At 34.4% G+C, this 20,262-nt stretch overlaps 1 protein-coding gene across 14 annotated transcripts in view; it reads left to right on the top strand.

Moving 5' to 3' along the window:
• HEATR5A (HEAT repeat containing 5A) overlaps positions 1-20,262 on the top strand; it is a 112,017-nt gene that overhangs the window by 49,452 nt on the left and 42,303 nt on the right. For 10 of the 14 annotated variants that reach the window (XR_012036405.1, XR_012036404.1, XM_072838165.1 and 7 more), the window contains 8 exons: positions 1,666-1,829; positions 1,948-2,123; positions 7,379-7,484; positions 8,368-8,558; positions 12,759-12,918; positions 16,081-16,270; positions 17,143-17,312; positions 19,739-19,765. Coding sequence is in view for 12 of the 14 variants with exons in the window: in XM_072838165.1 (XP_072694266.1) it covers positions 1,666-1,829; positions 1,948-2,123; positions 7,379-7,484; positions 8,368-8,558; positions 12,759-12,918; positions 16,081-16,270; positions 17,143-17,312; positions 19,739-19,765 (1,184 nt within the window). In the remaining 2 variants the exon portion in view is untranslated. The remainder of the gene's footprint in view (positions 1-1,665; positions 1,830-1,947; positions 2,124-7,378; positions 7,485-8,367; positions 8,559-12,758; positions 12,919-16,080; positions 16,271-17,142; positions 17,313-19,738; positions 19,766-20,262) is intronic. The other 4 variants (XM_072838170.1, XM_072838171.1, XM_072838169.1 and 1 more) reach the window with 1 other exon arrangement.

Here is a 20,262-nt window from a genome sequence, read left to right as displayed (position 1 = left end):
AAGCATGTGACTCTTGATCTCAGAATTCTAAGACTGAGTTCCACATTGTGCATTGAGATTACTTAAAAGATTTTAAATCTTAATAAAATAAGGGATGTCTGGGTAGCTCAGTTGATTGAGTGCCCAGCTCTTGATTTTGACTTAGGTCATGATCTCAGGGTGGTTGGATTGAGCCCCACATAAGGCTCCATGCTAAGTGGAGAGTTTGTTGGTGATTCTCTCTCCCCACCCCCTGCCTTACACTCTCTCCCTCTCCCTCTAAAATAAAAATCTTTAAAAAAAAATAAAATGAATGAGAAATAGAGAAACAATTTCCACACTTAGTGGTAAATATCTTTGAAATGGCAATTAGGTCAATGTGATAATGAACCAGTTTTTGAAAATGTGTATATATAAGAGAACAACCATAAGCTGCTTCATGCCTTGTTTTTGTTTTTAAAGAGTTGGAGGAGGGGTAGCAGGAGGGAGAGAGAGAATCTTAAAGCAGGCTCTATACCTAGCCCAACTCTGAGCCCAAGACTGGGCTCAGTCTCCCAATCCTGAGATCATGACCTGAGCTGAAAACAAGAGTTGGTCAGTTAACCAACTGAGCCTTCCGGGTGCCCTGCGCTGGCCCCTCCATGTCTTATAGAAGATTGCAGTGCTGTCTATGAACTAGGTTAGCCCCTGAAACACAAATAAAATGGATCCTCTCTGGATCCAGTTTCCATGTTATTTATTTACAAAAAAAATATAGACAATAGAAAAATTAAACTGCACTAGGGCATAAATTCATAAAAATTAAGATTGTAGAAACTTCTACAGAGCAAATAACCTCATTTTTTCAAATAAATTACACAGGGAAAAGTAGAGGGAAGAACTGTAGATTGAATGAGACTTAAGATACATCAACTAGTTACAAAATGTAGACTTAGATCTTGATTCAAATAAAAGCAAACAAAAACACATTTACAAGAATTGAAAATTTGAACACTGAATAAGGTATTTGATGTTTAGTGTTTTTTAAAACATATTATAATAGAAATGTGTAAAATGTCCTTAGCTTTCAGTAATACAACAAGGAAATATTTGTAGATGAAAATTTTCTGCCTTCTAGGGTTTACTTCAGAATAATATGGGAGGTGGTGAGATGGTGGATGGAGGTAGAGTGAAACAAAATTTATCCAGCTGGTCAAGATATATGACACTCAATCATATGCTGAGGTGGTGGGGAGTTAGGGTATGATAATACTATTATGTCTACTTGTGTATATGTTTGAAATTTTCCATAATAAAAAAACATGCTGAATGTTTATAAATTATTATTAGGCAATGGGTTTTTAAAACAAATATAATTTATCTGCTTTTGTATTCATCTTTTTTATTGTTTTTGTCCTTCATGTCATTTTATTTAAAATGCTGGTAGTATTTATTCAGTATCATAAGGTATATACACATGTACTTTGAGATGTCTTTTCGGTATCTGTTCCTAGTCTTGTGACCAGTAGCACCAGTTGAACCATTTGTTTGTAGTGTATTTTTCAAGGATGAGATATATAATATTTGACTGTAATAAAGTTAGTTGATGTGTAGATTAAAAGTCTGCCTGGGTTTTCTTTAACCCTGTATTCTAGACAGTTAACTGCTTTTACTAATTGCTAATTGCTATTTTCTGTAACTCAACAGAAAACTTCTGTGCTATCCTCAAAGAGCTGGCTGCTGACTTGACTGCCTCTGATATACAGGTGGCAGCATCTGCATTTTTACTTCCACCCCTCTGTCATCAGGATGATCTTGTGATATTAAGTCCTTTGCTACAAGAAACTGATCATAGATTTATTGAAGAACAGGTATAGTCTTTTTTTTTTTTTTTTTGGTATAGTCATTTTTCAATAACTCATGGGTTGACTCATTCTGTAAACAGTCATTTTAATACTTTATATATATGTATTTTTTTGTTTGTTTTAGCTCCTGCTTGGTAATGGTATTGCTTGTGGAAGTTTGGAGTATGACCCTTATTCTATTTATGAGAAAGATGTAGAGGGAGATTCAGTGCCTAAACCCCTGTCTCCAGTACTTTCAGTTATTAGCTCTGCAGTCAAGCTCTTTGGAGTTATATGTGCTCATGTGGGAGAAGCTCAAAGGTAAACCATCTTTAGTAGTTCACTTATCCTGAAATACAATATTTAAGGATGGGATTGGTTCAGTGAATGCATGATAGAAAACTGTTGCATAAGAAAAATGTCAGAAGTTCTTATTAGTGGGGTGACTGAGTGGCATAGTGAGTTAAGCATCTGACTCTTGGTTTCTCAGGTTGTTATCTCAAGGTCATTAGACTGAGCCCTGCATCAGGCTCTGCACTCAGCACAGAGTCTGCTTGAGATTCTCTCCCCTCCCCGTCTCCACTGGTGCTGCGAGTGCTTCTGTCTCTCATAAAAAGTCCTTAAAGGAGTTATAGATGACAGGTTTTAGGTGAGATAAAGGGTCTTGTTTAATTATTCACCTGGCTAATATTTAATAAGTAATTAAGTCATCAATTAAATTTGGTGATTAAACTGAAAACTGCTAGACTCTGTTGTGGATATAATACTTTATCCACAATTACCTTATCATCTAGCTGAAAATACAAATAAAAAAATCAGTGGTATCAAGAATTTTGATTTATGAGCTGTTGTTACAAAGAAGTACCCTGGTTTTCTGCTTAGATTAGGTCTCAGGAGTTTTCTTACCATCAAAGCTTTGTGGAGCCTTTAAAGATCTTTAGTTTGGTGGATTTCAAAAATTAGATTAAAATTGATTAGTCTTCGGGATGCCTGGGTGGCTCAGCAGTTTGGCATCTGCCTTTGGCTCAGGGGGGGATTGAGTCCCCCGTTGGGCTCCCTGCATGGAGCCTGCTTCTCCGTCGGCCTATGTCTCTGCCTCTCTCTCTCTGTGTCTCTCATGAATAAATAAATAAAAATTTAAAAAAATTGATTAGTCTTCAGTTTGGTAGATTTCACTCCACTCAAAGTAAACTTCAGTTTTGTTTTTTAAAAGATTTTATTTATTCATGAGAGACACAGAGAGAGAGACAGAGACTTGATCCTGGGACTCTAGGATCATGCCCTGTGCCTAAGGCAGACACTCAACCACTGAGCCACCCAGGCATCCTTAAGCTTCAGTTTTGAAATATCAAGGGTTAATAATGGCTTCTTATTGTGAGTGACAGTTTCATAATTGATAACTGAGGTAATACTTTCTTGGAGACAAAAAACACTACTCATCTAGTATTCAGGAAATTGTTTTTATGTGAGATACTAAATGCAACATGAATTTCTCCCATAGCCTATGCTGTTTAACAATTCACAAATTAGTAACTGTTCTCATTTATTCATATTCTCTCCATTCCTCCCTTCTCTGTCTCTCTCCATTTCCCCCTACATTCCCTCCACTCTCCCTTCCTTCCTGACTGCCTCTGGCATGCTAAATCAAAAATAATAACATGTATTTAGATCATTGCTTTTATATCATTTTATCTAGTTAAGTCTTCCAGACAATATCAATTAGATAGAGAATTTACCTTGGTCTCTTTTGATGAAGACTCACAAAATTTTTTTAATCTTGTCAGCCACACATTTTTGGGGGGTTTTGTTTGCTTTCTTTTTTAAAGTAAGCTGTAGGACCAATATGGGGCTTGAACTCATGACCCCCAGATCAAGAGTGCATGCTCTACCGACTATGCCAACCAGGCACACTTCAGCAACACAGTTTTGAAGCATGTCTTTGGATAGTTTACTTTTTAAGTGGATAGAAAAGTGATTAAACCTTATGTTGACTTTGTGTTGATTTAAATAGCCTCATGTTATATTATTTTAAATGATGGCAGTATTTGCTTAGTATCATAAGACACACACACACATGCTGAAATGTCTTTTCAGAGTTTAAATTTTAAAAGATGATGTTTTTCCCAAATTTATTTGTAGCCTCTAGCTCCCTGTGTATATTGTAACTAAAAGTTATGGTTATAATCTATTTAGGATAATATATGACTAAATTTATAAATGAATGCTATAGCACTAAAAGATGAGAGAACCATAGTAGTCTGGAATATTCAAAGGAGAATTGATAGAGGGGCTCTTGAATGGCTGATTCGGTTGAGTGTCCGACTGTTGGTTTCAGCTCAAGTCATGATCTCATGGGTCATGAGTTTGAGCTAATGCTCAACAGGGAATCTGCTTAAGATTCTCCCTCTCCCCTTACCCTCCCCCTGCTTATGCTTGAGTATCCTCTCTCATATAAATAAATCTTTAAGGAAAAAAAAAAGATAAAATGAGAGTGAACTAGTTTGTAACTATACCATTTTATAGAGCATATAATTTAAAATAATAAATTTGGATTAATACAGCATAACTACAGTAATGAAACAGGGGTTTCCTTGAGGGGGAAGGATTTAAGTTAAGCGTATTCTTTATATATATATATGTTTTTTTTTTAAGATTTTATTTATTTATATGACAGAGAGAGAGAAAGAAAACATAAGCACGGGGAGCAGCAGGCAGAAAGAGAGGGAGAAGCAGACTCCTTGCTGAGCAGGGAACCCCACCTGGTGCTCAGTCCCAGGACCCTGGAATCATGACCTGAGTCAAAGGCAGATGCTAACCGACTGAGCCACCCAAACGCCCCTAAATTAAGCATATTCTTAATGGCTCCACTAACTCTTTTTAATAGGTCTAAGACAAAAAGTGAAAATAAAAGAAGATTCTTTTTACAAGCTTTTCCTTTTTAAAAATTGATTTTATTACTCTCTTAGAGGTTTTATTTAGGAAAATGATTTTTTACTCCTCTCTAAAATTTAATTAACTTTAAAATAAACTAAGTTTTTTTAACCTCACTTGGACTAAAGTAGCATATAGAATGAATATATATTTAAGGGAGGAGAGTTTTTATTAAAAAAATGTTGAGACGTAAAAGCAAAGCATACTATGTTTGCATTCTAACTGAATAAAAATAGCAGGCAGTACTTTGGAGATTTTTAAAGGAATTGATCTGGCAGGATCCCAGATACAGAAAGTGGATCATAAGCAGCTATCAGCAGTTTCCATTGGGTGTCATTAGAAGACCAGAGGAGAGAAACTACATAAATAGGAAAGTTAAGTTTCTAATTTCCTGTTATCCCAGGTATGATACTTGTTTAAAATGGCAGACCCTTTTTCTTTTGGCTGTGTATTTACATTTCTAGAGAAAAAAATGTTTTAACTGAAATTTCAATATTTAACAACAGCAGCTAAATATTTCAAAGCATTTTGTTGTCATTGTGGTTAGCTTTGTGTTTAAAGCAGCTTAAAAGAAACTTTTATGACATGAGATTGCCCTAAGATTAGAAATAGGTTTTTCATATTTTGTTTATGCCCTTAGATATTAAATTGTCTTTAAATCACTTGGTTTTGGGATCCCTGGGTGGCGCAGCAGTTTAGCGCCTGCCTTTGGCCCAGGGCGCGATCCTGGAGACCCGGGATCAAATCCCACATCGGGCTCCCGGTGCATGGAGCCTGCTTCTCCCTCTGCCTGTGTCTCTGCCTCTCTCTCTCTCTCTCTCTGTGACTATCATAAATAAATAAATAAAAATTAAAAATAAATAAATAAAATAAATCATTTGGTTTTCTCTATGTTGACTAAAGGATTCCAAAAGTCAGAAAACTGCATTGGGAATTTTAAAACATTAAAATGTTTAAAGTTCTAGAATGTCAAGATAATTTTATACAGAAAAGAACTATGATTGGTCTTGTGCATGTGTTGTTTGTGCTTACTTTGAAACATTTTGTACCTAAGGTCAAAGAATGAATTACTTAGTTCACCTGAAGATTGTTCTTCCCTTGAGAATACATTACAGTCACTTAGACAACTTTTTTAAAATGTAGATTCTGATATAATAGTATGGTATATGTATATATTGGGTATGGAAATTTTTAAAGACTCCTTAGGTGATTCTGACTTGTAGCTAGGGTAGATTTGCATATAGCAAATCAACGTTTTCAGATGTTATGTCTTACTGTTTATTCAGTTAAGTATATATTTCTAATTTCTGTAGACCCAAAACTTTGTTTCAGTATCTAATATCATTCCAAACTAACAATTGTATTATCAATACTACTTAAGCATACCAATTTAGTATTACTAAAAACAAGTCATCTCCATCTTCCAGAAGATTTAGAATATTTTGTGGAGATCTCTGTCAGCATTTAGGGATAAAGAGTGGAGAAAAAATAGGGGGCTCTGGCAGGTCTGGTATAGGTCAAATTCAATTACAATATAACAAAATTCTCAAGCTATAACCTTATATATTTTTAGTACTTTCAACATGACATTGTTCCACAGATAACAGATGATTAGGATATGAGTTAATAATGACATTTTAGGTTTTTAAACCTGTGAGCCTGACCATATGGTTATCCTTAATTTCTCTTTGTTGTCATGTTTACCCTACATAGTCTCTGCAGGCAGTTTGGACACAAACATGTTCTTAAAATGCCTTAAAAATGGTCTTGAAAACTGAAAAAAAAATTATGTATAATATACTTATCATGTGTATAATAATAATTAGAAGTGGCTTAAATGTTTCAAACTAGGAAGTGGGTTAAATGAAGTATTATATTGCCAAACTATATTACACTATTAGCCATTTAAAATTATTTCAGTATCATAGTTAATAAGATGGGAATAATGTTGGGAAGGAAAAAGTATTTTAACAAAGTATACAATGTGGAACGCCTAAGTGGCTCAATCAGTTAAGCATCTGCCTTCAGCTCAGCTCATGATCCTAAGGTCCTGGAATCGAGCCCACATCAGGCTCCCTGCTCCGTGAGGAGCCTGCTTCTCCTTCTCCCTCTCTGCCTGCAACTCCCCCTGCTTGTGTTCTCTCTCTGTCAAACAAATAAATAAAATCTTTAAGAGGGAGGGAGGGAGGGAGGAAAGAAAGAAAGAGAGAGAGAGAAAGGAAAGAAAGAGAGGAAAGAAGAAAGAAAGAAAGAGAAAGAAAGAGAAAGAGAAAGAAAAAGAAAAAAGAAAAGAAAAAAAAGAAAAAAAGAAGAAAGAAAGAAAGAAAATAGCTACTAAGGTAGAATTTGTCCAGGTAAATATTTATTAAGTGATTACTTCTGTGTGGGTTTTTTTCCCCACAAATAGTGCCTCTCACCCACTGTCAGAAGGACACATAATCAAACTACTTTTTTATTTTTAATATTTTCTTTTCCTAAAATGTTTTACTATGTTCAGCAGTTTATCTCATTTTAGCAGTTCCCACAAAATAATGCAACAAAACAAATTAGCTGTAGATACTCAGTAATGCCCTTTGGGTTACTTTATCTTTATTGACAAATTCTCTATCTTACTATTTGCTTTTAAATCTCGTTTCTTATTTTAGGCTTTCTATACTGGAACAGCTTTTGGACAGTATAAAGCACACAAAAGGAGCTCGTCAACAAGTAGTTCAGTTACATGTTGTTTCTTCACTCTCTAGTTTCTTGAAGGTAATTCTGTATTTTTAAAATTCAGGTATTTGCATAATTTTTTTTTTTTTAAATGTATGGCCAATTAAGTAGGTTGGAGTAAGGTGTTTTTAAAGAACTGGTGCCCTTCTTATTCTTCCCTTTTTTCTCAATCTCTTAATGAAAATGTTTCAGGATTTGTAATACCTCTTTTACTTTTTCTCCATGTAAAACTTGTTAGTCAGAAATTAAACCTAAAGTCTTGGCTTAGGACCATGCATTAACCTACTCAGCCCAATATCCTATACCAGAGATTGGCGGTCTGTGGCCTAGGGACCAAATCTGGCTTATTGTTACATTTATGGTTTATTCTCTCTAACTAAAATTTAATACACTTCATTGGTTATTTTATGGAAATTCTTATTAATGTTCTTCTGAACGTGTATATAGTATAGTAACAACTACCACACTGTTTGCCTAGAGGTTTAAAATTCTAAAGAACTTTTCTGTGAAAAATCAAATTATGTTTGGGTGTTCAGTGTTTATTCGTGTGTGTGTGTGTGTGTGTGTGTGTGTGTGTTTAAGTAGTAATCCAAATATGAATGTATTTGATTGACTAGAATATGCATTCCACACTGGATTTGAAAATTTACTACAGTGGCACCTGAGTGGCTCAGTCTGTTAATTGTCTGACTCTTGATTTTGCCTAGGTCATGATCTCAGACTCATGAGATCAAGCCCTGCATTAGTCTCTGCACTCAGCGGGGAGTCTTCTTGAGGTTCTCTCTCTCTCTCTCCACTTCTCCCTTTGCCCCTCACCCCACTTGCACTTGCTCTCACACTCTTTCTCTAAAATTTTTTTTTTTTTAAAGCAAAAGAAAATTTGCTACAGTTTTAAGTTTGGATTTTTCTTTACATATTTCAGTACTTAGCTGGCTCCAAGGGAAACTTGGGTTCAGAAGAAATGAGAAAACCTGCCCTAGCATTGGTGATGGGAGCCCTAGAAAGTCCCAACCCCCTCTTGAGATGTGCAGCTGCAGAGGCATGGGCTAGATTAGCCCAAGTGGTTAATGATGGAGCTTTTACTGCTGCATTAGCTCAAGTTAGCTTTGACAAGTAAGTGAATTTCTTATTTAATACTCAAAGACGATGTGTTAGTACTGGGTATAGCTTGTTGATTTTTTTTGGAACTAGTGAAACTTCATTCTGGGAATCAGCTCAGAAAAAAATTAATAAATGTGGATATTTTCAATTGAAGGGTCTGCTCTTCTTGAAACATAGAACAATTACTACTTTGGTTTTAGTTTTCATATAATAAGAAAAAGATATATGAGTAGTATGATTGGCTATGAGTGGAATAGACTCTGGGAGTTGTATAATGTGAAATATAGATCATAGGTAGTAATAACAATCTACTGAAAAGAGTAAAAGCTATAGGCTGTTATGATCAGAAAGCACAAACTGTATTTTCGTTTTTGCCAGCTCTATTTCAGATAGAAGGTTGTTAATAGTACCCTGCCTGCTCAATAGTATGAAGATAAATGAGATAATAAATATGAAAGTAATATGAAAGAGTAAAACAACCACAATTAAAAGTTCATGGTTTTATTAGTAATATATGTATATAAAGTTATATTTGTAGTTGTAGTAGTAGTAATAATGCAAATAGCACTTTGACTTTCCAGTCTGCTGAACATGTATGACTGATTTGGTTAAGAGCATGAATGAAGTCTGGGGGTGCCTACCTGGCTCAGTCTCAGTAGTGCATGTGACTCTTGATTTCAAGGTTGTAAATTCAAGCCCCATGTTGGGTATAGAGATTGTTAATAAATAAACTTTAAAAAAAAAGAGAGTTTGGGGATCCCTGGGTGGCTCAACTGTTTAGCACCTGCCTTCAGCCCAGGGTGTGATCCTGGAGTCCCGGGATCGAGTCCCACATCGGGCTCCTGCTTGGAGCCTGCTTCTCCCTCTGCCTGTGTATCTGCCTCTCTCTCTCTCTGTGTCTCTCATGAATAAATAAATAAAATCTTTAAAAATAACAATAAAAAATAAAAATAAATTAAAAAAAAGAGAGTTTGAAATCTGTAGTCAGATTACTAACTTGGTTCAAATCCCATTCTTCCACTTAATAGTAGGTTATTTTCTAAGAGTTACTTTGGCTATCACTTTGTTCTCCTCATCTGTAAAAGAACTGATAATAGTATAGAATCTCAATGTGTTGGAAGGATGAAAGAACTAAATGTAAAACATTTCAATTAGCATCGAATGCATAAGAAAATTCCTCTAATACTTATTATTCTTACTATATTTAACTTTAAAATCAAAGTTCTTGAGTTGAGACTGTATGGTATTAAAGTATCTCAGCAGTGTGAGTTTTTAAAATGTAAATGATGCTCTCAAAGCAGATATGGAAGGAACATACCCTAGTATTAAAGAGACTAAATATAACAAACCCACAGCTAACACACTCAGTGGTGAAACGCTAAAAGCTTTTCCTTTAAAAAAAAATAAAAAAATAAAAAAATAAAAATAAAAATAAAAGCTTTTCCTTTAATGAGGAACAAAAAAAAGAAATCCTGCTCTCTCCACTTTTATTCACCTTGTTTTTGGAAGTCCTAGCCATGCATTTAGACAAGAAAAAGACCTAAAAGGCATCCAGATTGGAAAGGAAGAAGCAAAACTGTCACTGTTTGCAGATGACATGATACAAAACTAGAAAATCCTAAAGACTCCACCAAAAAACTTAGAATTAAATGAATTCAGTAAAGTCAGGATATGAAATTAACATACAGGAATCAATATCTATACATTAATAATAAGCTGTCAGAAAGATTAAGGAAACAATCCCAATTACTGTTGTCAATAAGAATAAAACACCTAAGAATAAATTTAACCAAGGAAGTGAACAACCACACTAAGAACATTAAGACATTGTTGAAAAAAATTGAAGATGACCCATGCTTCACAAGGATGACATGCAAATCCATGAAGCGTTCCGTTCCGTATTTTAACCAACTTAGTCACTCAGGTGCCCCAAAGTGTTCCATATTTTAATGTACACATACACACACCATGCTTATGGATTGTAAGATTTAATATTGTTAAGATATCCATACTACCCAGAGCAATCTACAGATTCAGTATAATCCCCATCAAAATACCAAGGACATTTTTCACAGTACTAGAATGAAAAAAAATCCTGAAATTTGTATGGAACCACAAAAGATCCCAAATAGCCAAAGCAGTTTTGAGAAAGAAGAACAAAGCTGGAGAAATGGCTGTTTTCAGCATTGCTGAAAGTGATAATAATTAAAACAGTACATTACTAGCACAAAAACAAACACAGATCAGTGTGTTAGAATAGAGAGCCCAGAAATAAACCCACACATATCTAGTCAATTAATTTGGCAAAGGAATCAAGAATAAGGGGGAAAACGGGTTCCTGTCTGGCCTAGTCAGTAGAGCATGCAACTCTTGATCTTGGGGCTCTGAGTTCATGTTCCACTGTGGTCTTAGAGCTTACTTTAAAAACAAAACAATGGGGGACAGACAGTCTGTTTAATAATGGTGTTGGGAAAACAGGATAGGTACATGCAAAAGATTGAAACTGGACCACAAAAATAAATTCAGTGGGTGAAAGACTTGAAGTAACATCAGAAACCATAAAACTCCTAGACGAAGACAGACAGTAAACTCTTTGACATTGGTCCTAGCAATATTTAGTGGGAAGGAGGTCAGGTAATGGCAACAAAAGCTAAAACAAACGGAATTACATCAAACTAAAAAGCTTTTTTGTACAATGAAGGAAACCATTAACAAAACAAAAAGGCAGCCTAAAATGGTGGAAGATATTTGCAAATCATATATTTGATAAAGGGTTAATATCCAAAATATATACAGAACTTATACAACTTAATGTTAAAAACCTGATTTTTAAAAAATGGGCAGAGGATGGAATAAACATTTTTCCTAGGAAGACATATAGATAGCCAACAGGCACTTGAAGAGCTTCTCATCATTAATCATCATGGAAATGCAAAGCAAAACCACAACGAGACATCGCCTTACACTTGTCTAATTGACTAGTGTCCATAACAAGTATTGAGTAGGATGTGGAGAAAAGGGAACCTTCATACACTATGGGAATATAAATTGGTGCCATTATGGAAAGTAGTATGGTGGTTCCTCAAAAAATTAAAAATAGAAATACCATACAACCCAGCAATTCCACTTTTGGATATTTATTCAAAGGAAATGAAAACATTGATTAAAAGAGATATATGAGGGCAGCCTGGGTGGCTCAGCGGTTTAGTGCCGCCTGGGGCGTGATCCTGGAGACCTGGGATCTAGTCCCACGTCAGGTACCCTGCACGGAGCCTGATTCTCCCTCTGCCTGTGTCTCTGCCTCTCTCTCTCTCTCTCTCTCTCTCTCTCTGTGTGTGTGTGTCTCTCATGAGTAAATAATAAAAAAAAGAAAAATCTTTAAAAAAAAATATGCACCCATGTGTTCATTGCAGTATTATTTACAATAGCCAAAATATGGAATCAACCTGCGTCTATTAATAAATCAATGGATAAAGAAGATGGTATGTGTAGTATTACTCAGCCATAAAAAAAGAAGGAAATCTTGCCATTTGTGACAACATGGATGGACCTAGAAGGAATTAGGCTCAGTGAAATAAGACAGAGAAAGACAAATACCATGTGATTTCACTTACATGTAAAAAGAAATGATAAAAGAAATAAACTGTTGGTTACCAGAGAGGAGAGGAGGGTGCAAAACAGGTGAAGGGAATTAAGAGGTTCAGACTTCCAGTTAGGAAATAAATAAGTCATGGGATGTAATGTATAACATATAGAATATAGTCAATAATATTGCAGAAACTTTGTATGGTAACAGTAACTAGACTTATTGTGGAGATCATTTCATAATGGATAAAAATGTCAAAGCACTATGATGTACACCTGAAACTGATAGGATATTGTGTGTTTATGATACTTCAACTTTTGAAAAGTAACTTAACAATAAACTAATAATGCTTGTCTTACAAATTTAATGTATCTCTGAAAAAACATTGGAATTATTCATACTTAATAATGTAAAAACATTTTTATTTAAAATAAAATAACATTTTTATTTTAAATAAAAATGTTTTTCTTCTCAAGGTACCTTTCAGGTCATTCCAGAGTTTTTATTTTTATCAGTTAACAGAAAATATATTTTTGAATTTTGCAGCTATCCATACATTTTGCCTATGTGACAGTGTACATGCATTAGTTTTGTTCAGTGATTATTATTTATTTCCATAATTATAGACTGAAATCAGCAAGGGATGTGGTTACCAGAACAGGATACTCATTGGCTTTGGGATCTCTACATAGATATTTAGGAGGAATAAGTTCTTCTCAACATTTGAGTTCTTGTGTTGGAATCCTTTATACTTTGTCTCAGGACAGTACTTCTCCTGATGTGCAGGTAAATACCCCATGTGATACCTTCTTGAAATTCATGATTTGAATATAATGCAGGTTGTTTTTATATGCCATTAGTAATTTGTAAATAATCCCCCCTCAACAAATATTCAGACCATTGTTAACCTTGACTAGTTTTTGAAATTCAAATCTCAGTGTCTTTGCACTCAGAATTTCCAAAATCAAAATCAGTATCTTTTTCTGAAAATGAATCTTCCTTCCATCTTAATAACATTGACTATTTTGGAGAACTTGATAGGTACCAAACATTATTTTATATTCTTCAAAAACCTTAACATACTTAAACCTCACAGTAATCCCCTTATACAAAAAGAAAACGAGCTTACAGAAGCTAAGTAACTTGCTCACAGCTGAAAGCTAATAAATCATGGAATAAAAAAAAAAAAAATCATGGAATCAGTTCACAAACACAAGTCATGAACTCTGAACCCATGTTCTTAACTACTTTACCATATTATTGTACATATCTTACTCATTTCTGTTAAAAATCACCATTCTCTTGATGTCTTAATCAAATTTTGAATAATTGACATTCCTCCTGTTCTTTTACTCCCCTTATCTTATCTCTGCCTCCCTTGTGTGTTCCTAATTACTATAGTAGTTTTAGATTCTTTTCAACTCTCCCTAGATGTGAAAACACATTGTTTTCCTGAAAGACTTTCATCTTACCCCTTCCCTACCAAAAATCTGGGGAAACTGCTTATTGCTTCCTAAATCACCTTCTCATTCCAATCTGACCCAGGAACCTTGTCTATTATTACCCCAAAATACTGGCTTCTCTTATAGATGATCTGCCTATTTTCTTTTCTTTTTCTCTCTTTTTTTTTTTTTTTTTTTTAAAGATTTTATTTATTTATTTGACAGAGCACAAACAGAGAGAGTAGCAGGCAGGAGAGGGAAAAACAGGCTCCCTGTGGAGCAGAGAGCCCGATGCAGGCCTCCATCTCAGGACACTGGGATCATGACCTGAGCCAAAGGCAGACACTTAACTGAGCCACCCAGGCACTTCTGATCTGCCTGTTTTCATCCTATACAGGCCTTTCTCATATCTGCACTTATATTTTTCCTATTACTCTTTTCCCTTCCTATTCCTCTCTGATAATCCAAAATTTTTAGTGTTCTTTCTGAAATGTAGTTTAACCACCTTCTCTTCAAATTTCAACATCCTTAATCCACAGTTAGCTTTCATTCTTTGAATTACCATATTACTAATAGTCTCCTCATCATTATCTAGTAGTTGACTGAGTTAATTTATAAGGTGTTCCATTCTTTCATCTTCCTTTATTGTAGTACTTTTTGCTTCCATTTATTATATTTCTCTTCTTCCCTTTCAAGAAGTCTGTTGTGAATGCACATACGTTTATATTAAATACCTTTTTATTGATTAAGTGCTTTTAGTGGCTCCCAGTGTCATCAAATCTGACTCTTCTTGATTACTGCTATCTCTTACTTAACAGTTTATTTTTGTAGCATTTAAAGTAGTGTAAGCTTTCGGGGATCCCCAAGTGGCTCAGCGTTTAGCGCCTGCCTTCAGCCCAGGGCGTGATCCTGGAGTCCCGGAATGGAGTCCCACATCAGGCTCCCTGCTCCCTGCTTCTCCCTCTGCCTGTGTGTGTGTGTGTGTGTGTGTGTCTCGCTCTCTCTCCCCGTCCCCACTCTATGTGTCTCTCATGAATAAATAAATTAAAAATCTTTAAAGTACTGTAAGCTTTCTTATGCATTCATTGGCAAGAGGGGTAAAACTTTGTCAATTTCCTGAAGGGAGAACTTTTTATGTACTTCAAACATACGTAGAATTAAAGTATACTGTAAGGAACCTATTATACCCATCATCTGACTACATTGATTATCAGCATATGGTCAGTCTTGTTTCATTCATTCATTCATTTGTTCGTTCATTCATTGATTTATTGGTAGCTTAAACAACAGAAATTTATTTTCTCATGGTTCTGGAGGCTAGAAGATCAAAGTGTCAGCCAGTTTGGTTTCTTCTGAGTCCTCTTTCCTTGGCTTGCAGGTGGTCACCTTCTCATCATGTCTTCACATGGTCTTTCCTCTGTGCATGTGCATCTCTAATGTCATTCTATCCAAATTTTCTCTTAGGATATCAGTCACATTGGGTTAAGGCCCACTGTAATAGCCTCATTTTAACTTCTTTAAAGGCCCTGTCTCTGAAGACAGCCCCATCCTGAGGTTCGTTCATGTATACCAGAGTTGACAAACGCATTCTATTAAGAGCCGCTTAGTAAATTGTGTACACTTACATGTCATACAGTCTCTGTTAGCTGCACAATTCTGCCATTGTAGTAACGCAGCCATAAATACGTAAATAAATGAGCATGACTGTGTTTCAATAAAGCTTTTTTATTTATAAAAACATGTAGCAGGTCAGATTTGGCTGAAAGGTATTTCATTTAATATATAAACATTTATATATACATATTTATACACATATTCATTTTTATATGTTTATGAAAGTACACTTAAGTGTGTATCTTTGTGAATAGAATATACAGACTAAACATACCTTGTAACCAGCACCTAGATCAAGAAATAGAACATTACCAGTACCCCAAATGCTCTCCTCATGTTCTCTTCTAGTTACTACCTGCCCCACCAATGATAACCACTATCCTAATTTGCAGTATAATATATTAGTTTTGCCTGCTTTTATTCTTTATATCAATGGAATCCTGTGGTATATGTTCAAGAGATTTGTCCATATTACTGCATGTAATTGTAGGTTTTGTTGAATCATTTTTTTATTTATTTACTTATTTTGAATTTTTTAAAAACTGGAATTTTTGTTCTCCACATAGATTAAACAATAAATAATTTTCAGCAAACTAGATTCAGTTCAAGCTGTTAGCTAAAGAATCAAACATAGTCTTGGAATTCTTAGTGCTGAGATTTAAGTTTACCATTCTATATTAGATGATTGTCTTTGATTGTTTTTTAATGGATATTTGATGAGAAATTTTTTTCTAAACTTATGTTCTCTATTTCTTTCCAGGTTAGTTATAGCACACAAATAACTTTACTTTGCCACTACTTTATCACTTGCTTCACCAAAGAACAATTCATTGTGTTTTATGTTTCTTAATGCTGCTGTAGCATTTTAAATTATTTTTCTCTGTCTTCACAGACCTGGGCACTACATTCGCTATCATTGATAATTGATTCTGCTGGCCCCCTCTATCATATGCATGTGGAACCCACCCTTTCTCTTATTATAATGTTACTGTTAAATGTGCCTCCTACTCATGCTGAAGTACACCAGAGTCTTGGTCGCTGTTTGAATGCCCTCATTACTACATTGGGTCCAGAGCTACAGGGTATGCATAGCTTATTTTATGATGTTTTACAGTAAAAAAAAATGCATAAAAAATCAATTCATTTCTTATTACTCAAATACTTCTCAGTGACGTGAAGTTTAGCACAGTGTTCTATGCAAATACATGGGCAGAATGTTGAGAGTCATCTTGGGAAGAAGACTTTGACTCCTACATGTTGACATAATAGAAAATAACACAGAAATGAGGAAACTTAATATAAGCTCCACCACTACTTAATTGGGTGAAAATCTTTGTCTTTGGTTTCCTTCTCTACCAAATGAGGGAAAAGTTGAAAAGTCTTTGTGATTGACATATAGTAGGTGATCATGTATTTTGTGAAATACCATTCAGTGTGATTTCTCTTACCTTGAAAAGACAGAGTACCATATTTAGAAAGATTAGATGTATTTTTTAAATGCTTCCTTGACAATTAAGGTGATAGACATTAAGTGGAATAGTTTAAGAACGCATCTCTTCTAAAAAATAAGTCCCCAAACTCAGATAATCTGATTTGTTCAAATATAAAGTATATGATTTTAATATTAGAAAGAAACTCAACTAATTTAAGCAGGGTGCTTAGTTCATTAGCCACTTCTAATTCTGCTTTTCATGAAAATTTGATATAACTTACAGATAGTCCTTCCTATGTTCTTGTTCGCCTAATGATTTATGTTGACGTAAATTTATTAGAGTAAGAATAACAATATAACTAAAAATCTGTCATCTGGATTATCCCTGCATTTGTAGAAGAAATTTACTTCACAGATCCTTAAGTTTAAAATTGGTTAAAAAACAAACAAACCTGGTAATACATGTTTAAAGAGGAATGATTTCATAGACAAATTATTTAAAGCTCTCTGCTTTCATTTTAGGTAATAGTACTTCCATTTCTACCTTAAGGACTTCCTGTCTTTTGGGTTGTGCAGTGATGCAAGATAACCCAGACTGCCTCGTTCAAGCTCAGGCCATCTCTTGCCTTCAGCAGCTTCATATGTTTGCACCAAGACATGTCAACTTGTCCAGCTTGGTCAGCTGCCTCTGTGTGAGTATAAATTTATTAGTGAGTCCTTAGATTTTTTTCATTGGAAACTGTGTATAATAGCTATTTTCTCTCAATTCTAGTCTTTTTTATGGAGTAGGGCCAACTTTCATATAATCGCATTGTAAATCTCTCATATAGTAATTCATTTTTCTCTTAATGTTGAACCTAACATTTGGGATATTTATTCATTAGTCAGTAAACATATCAGGTGCTTAATTGTCCTGGATACTGTTTAAATGCCACAGCACATGGAAAAATTTATGTCGTGTCTTTTTTTTTTCCTTCCGTTATTCTACATAATTACATAAAAAGTTCTGTCCACCCTAGATGGGCAGAACATTTTTCTTTGATATTCTAGTTGGCATAAGGCATCAGTGTCCGGGTTTTAATAATATGTTTAATATGCTAAAAGTTCTGGTAAAGTGGTTTATAATCGTCACTAGTTTTAAGATTTACCTTGAGAATCACCAATTTCTGTGTGACTTGTTTCAAAAATTGAGTTACATTTGGAATTAAAACTTGACACCATTGCTTTTACTTCTCCTAGAATGTCCACAGCACATTCCCATTAGTAACATGCCAGTGGAGCATCATTACTTTAGACAGACTTTTTGTTTAAAAGCTTGAGGCAGGATATGCAGCATTTCAGACCTTGAAAGAACTTCAGACATCTTTCAAACCAACTTCCCCAATAAAAGAAGAAACCAAGGACCAAAAAAATCAAATAATTTGCCCAAGTTAACATACCTAGGTGTAGTGGTAGCTCTAGTCTAGAATCCAGGTTTCTATACTCCTTGTTCAGTTCCCATTTCTTTATTTCGTACTGACTTTATAGTTATGGTTACCTCTTAATTCTACCACCTCCTGGCTTCGTGGCTTTATGGAAGTCCCATAACCTCTTCCAGCCTTAGCTACCTTGTCTATAAAACACAAGGATTACACAAGATGCCACCTATAAAGGCACATGTCTCAAGCACTTAATAACCATATATGTTATTTTCTTAACATATAATTTTTACTTTATATTAATCTTCATTGTGATTTTCACAGGCAAGATTATGTAAGACTCTTTAAAGGAGGATGTGACTGACTTCTGATAGAAACTTGGTTGCTATCTGGGTTAAACATGTAGTAGAGAAAATAGCACTAACTGGAAAAAGGATTTTACTTTTACCACTCAATGAATTTTCCCTAGGAATATTACTCTTTGTATTCTAGGAGCCATCACTAAAACCAATCATTGAAAAATAGCCACTCCTTTGCAAATTGATCAAACTTTCACTCTCCATTTTACTGCCATTTTTTTTTCTAGAATTATAGTAGAAACTTTGTTAGTAGCCTTTTGAAATTTGTTTGATACATGAATTCATCTACCAAGTTTATTGAAAAATAGCAAAACTTACTACTAATTCTTGATGAATTGGATCTGACCAAGTTTGTTACTTTTTTTCCCCCAGACTGAGAAAGTTTACATATAGAGAATAATAGAGACTACTATCCTAAAAGAAAAAGATTTTTCTTTTAGGAATATTTAGAACAGTTGAGAAAATCAGAATTAACAATTAACAAATCTTATTCATGTTACTCATAATATTTAAGCTATAAAATAATTTTTCTTATACAGAAATCATTTAAAAGTTGCTATCACTGTAGTTTGTTAATTTTATTAATTTTTAGTAAGCTTTTATTCTGAATTTATTTGATTGAATTTATTATATTTTAGAGTATTCCCTGTAGTAAGAAAATTGCTTTTGCTTTTCTGTTTAACAACTTTATGATCAGATTTTCTTTTGTACAGAGAACTTAATTATTTAGCATGAAATGTTTTCATATTAATTGAAACTCCTTGAATATTCAGAATACATGTCATCATTAGGAAAGAATCTTACTGGAAAGAGTTTTCTTCTAACTGCATGCTATGTAACTTCCATTCTGAACTTGGTCTTAGCTATACTAGTAATTCTGAGTACTCTTAGTTTTAAAAGTTGGCTTCCAAGAATAAAAAATCCATAATTAACTTGTGATGAGTTAAATCATTAACTTTGTCCCTTGCTGTACTCCTGCTCATGTGAATGCAATCCAGATCACTCCTTTAATACTCATGTCTCCTTGATCTGGCTTTGTTATTGAGGTTTAATGAGAGATTCCAAAGGAAAACCTAATTACACAAATGTACATTTTTAAGTTATTGTATATTTTATATCTTTACATCTTGAGTTGACTATTTCCAAGATCTTAGCTCAACTCATATTTTAAAGTTGGAAAATGAAGTAATTGTGGCATATTTTTAAAGCTGAAGCTAAGCCAATTTGAATGATAGCTCTATGAACATTTATATTTTAATGCTTAGCTGACTGTTGTCAAAATCATCCTAGTATTTATCTTTTGGTTTTGTCATGACCAGTCTGTCATTTGTTTTTGTGCAGGAGATCTTGTTGGATAATTCTGTGTTGGTAGGTCCCTGACCCTCAATTCCTAACTTTTTTTGAGGTTTGCAGTGCTGTTTCTTTGTGTTGTTTTTTTGGTTGTAGATGTTCTTGTTCTCCCCTGCATCTCTTTGTTTAAGCTAACCATTAATGCAAAGTCCAGTATGTGTAGCATGTTACATGGTGTTTATTTAATACCACTGTAAACATATCCTCCCTAACCTTCTCCAGCTGGTGCACTCAGTCCTTGCACTTAATTTTGCATCATTTTGATTTACATATTCATTTCAGAAAGGAATTGTAATTATGGTTTGACTTTATTTCTACATTTTGCCTGCTCGGTTTGTTTGCCTTAACTCACTGTATTCCTCTTCCCAATATACAATGCTGGAGAATGACATGGAGATATTAAATGTTCCATTTTGCTTTGTGTGATCGCCTTTAATCTTTTTTCTTCCAAACAAGTAAAGAGTACTTTTAAGCATGCTTTCTCTAAGAGTGTTTGACCAGCCTGAATAAATGCC

The sequence above is a fragment of the Canis lupus genome, chromosome 9 (assembly GCF_048164855.1).
Source record: "Canis lupus baileyi chromosome 9, mCanLup2.hap1, whole genome shotgun sequence".
Lineage (NCBI taxonomy): Eukaryota > Metazoa > Chordata > Mammalia > Carnivora > Canidae > Canis > Canis lupus.
This window is presented reverse-complemented; position numbering and strand designations above follow the sequence as displayed.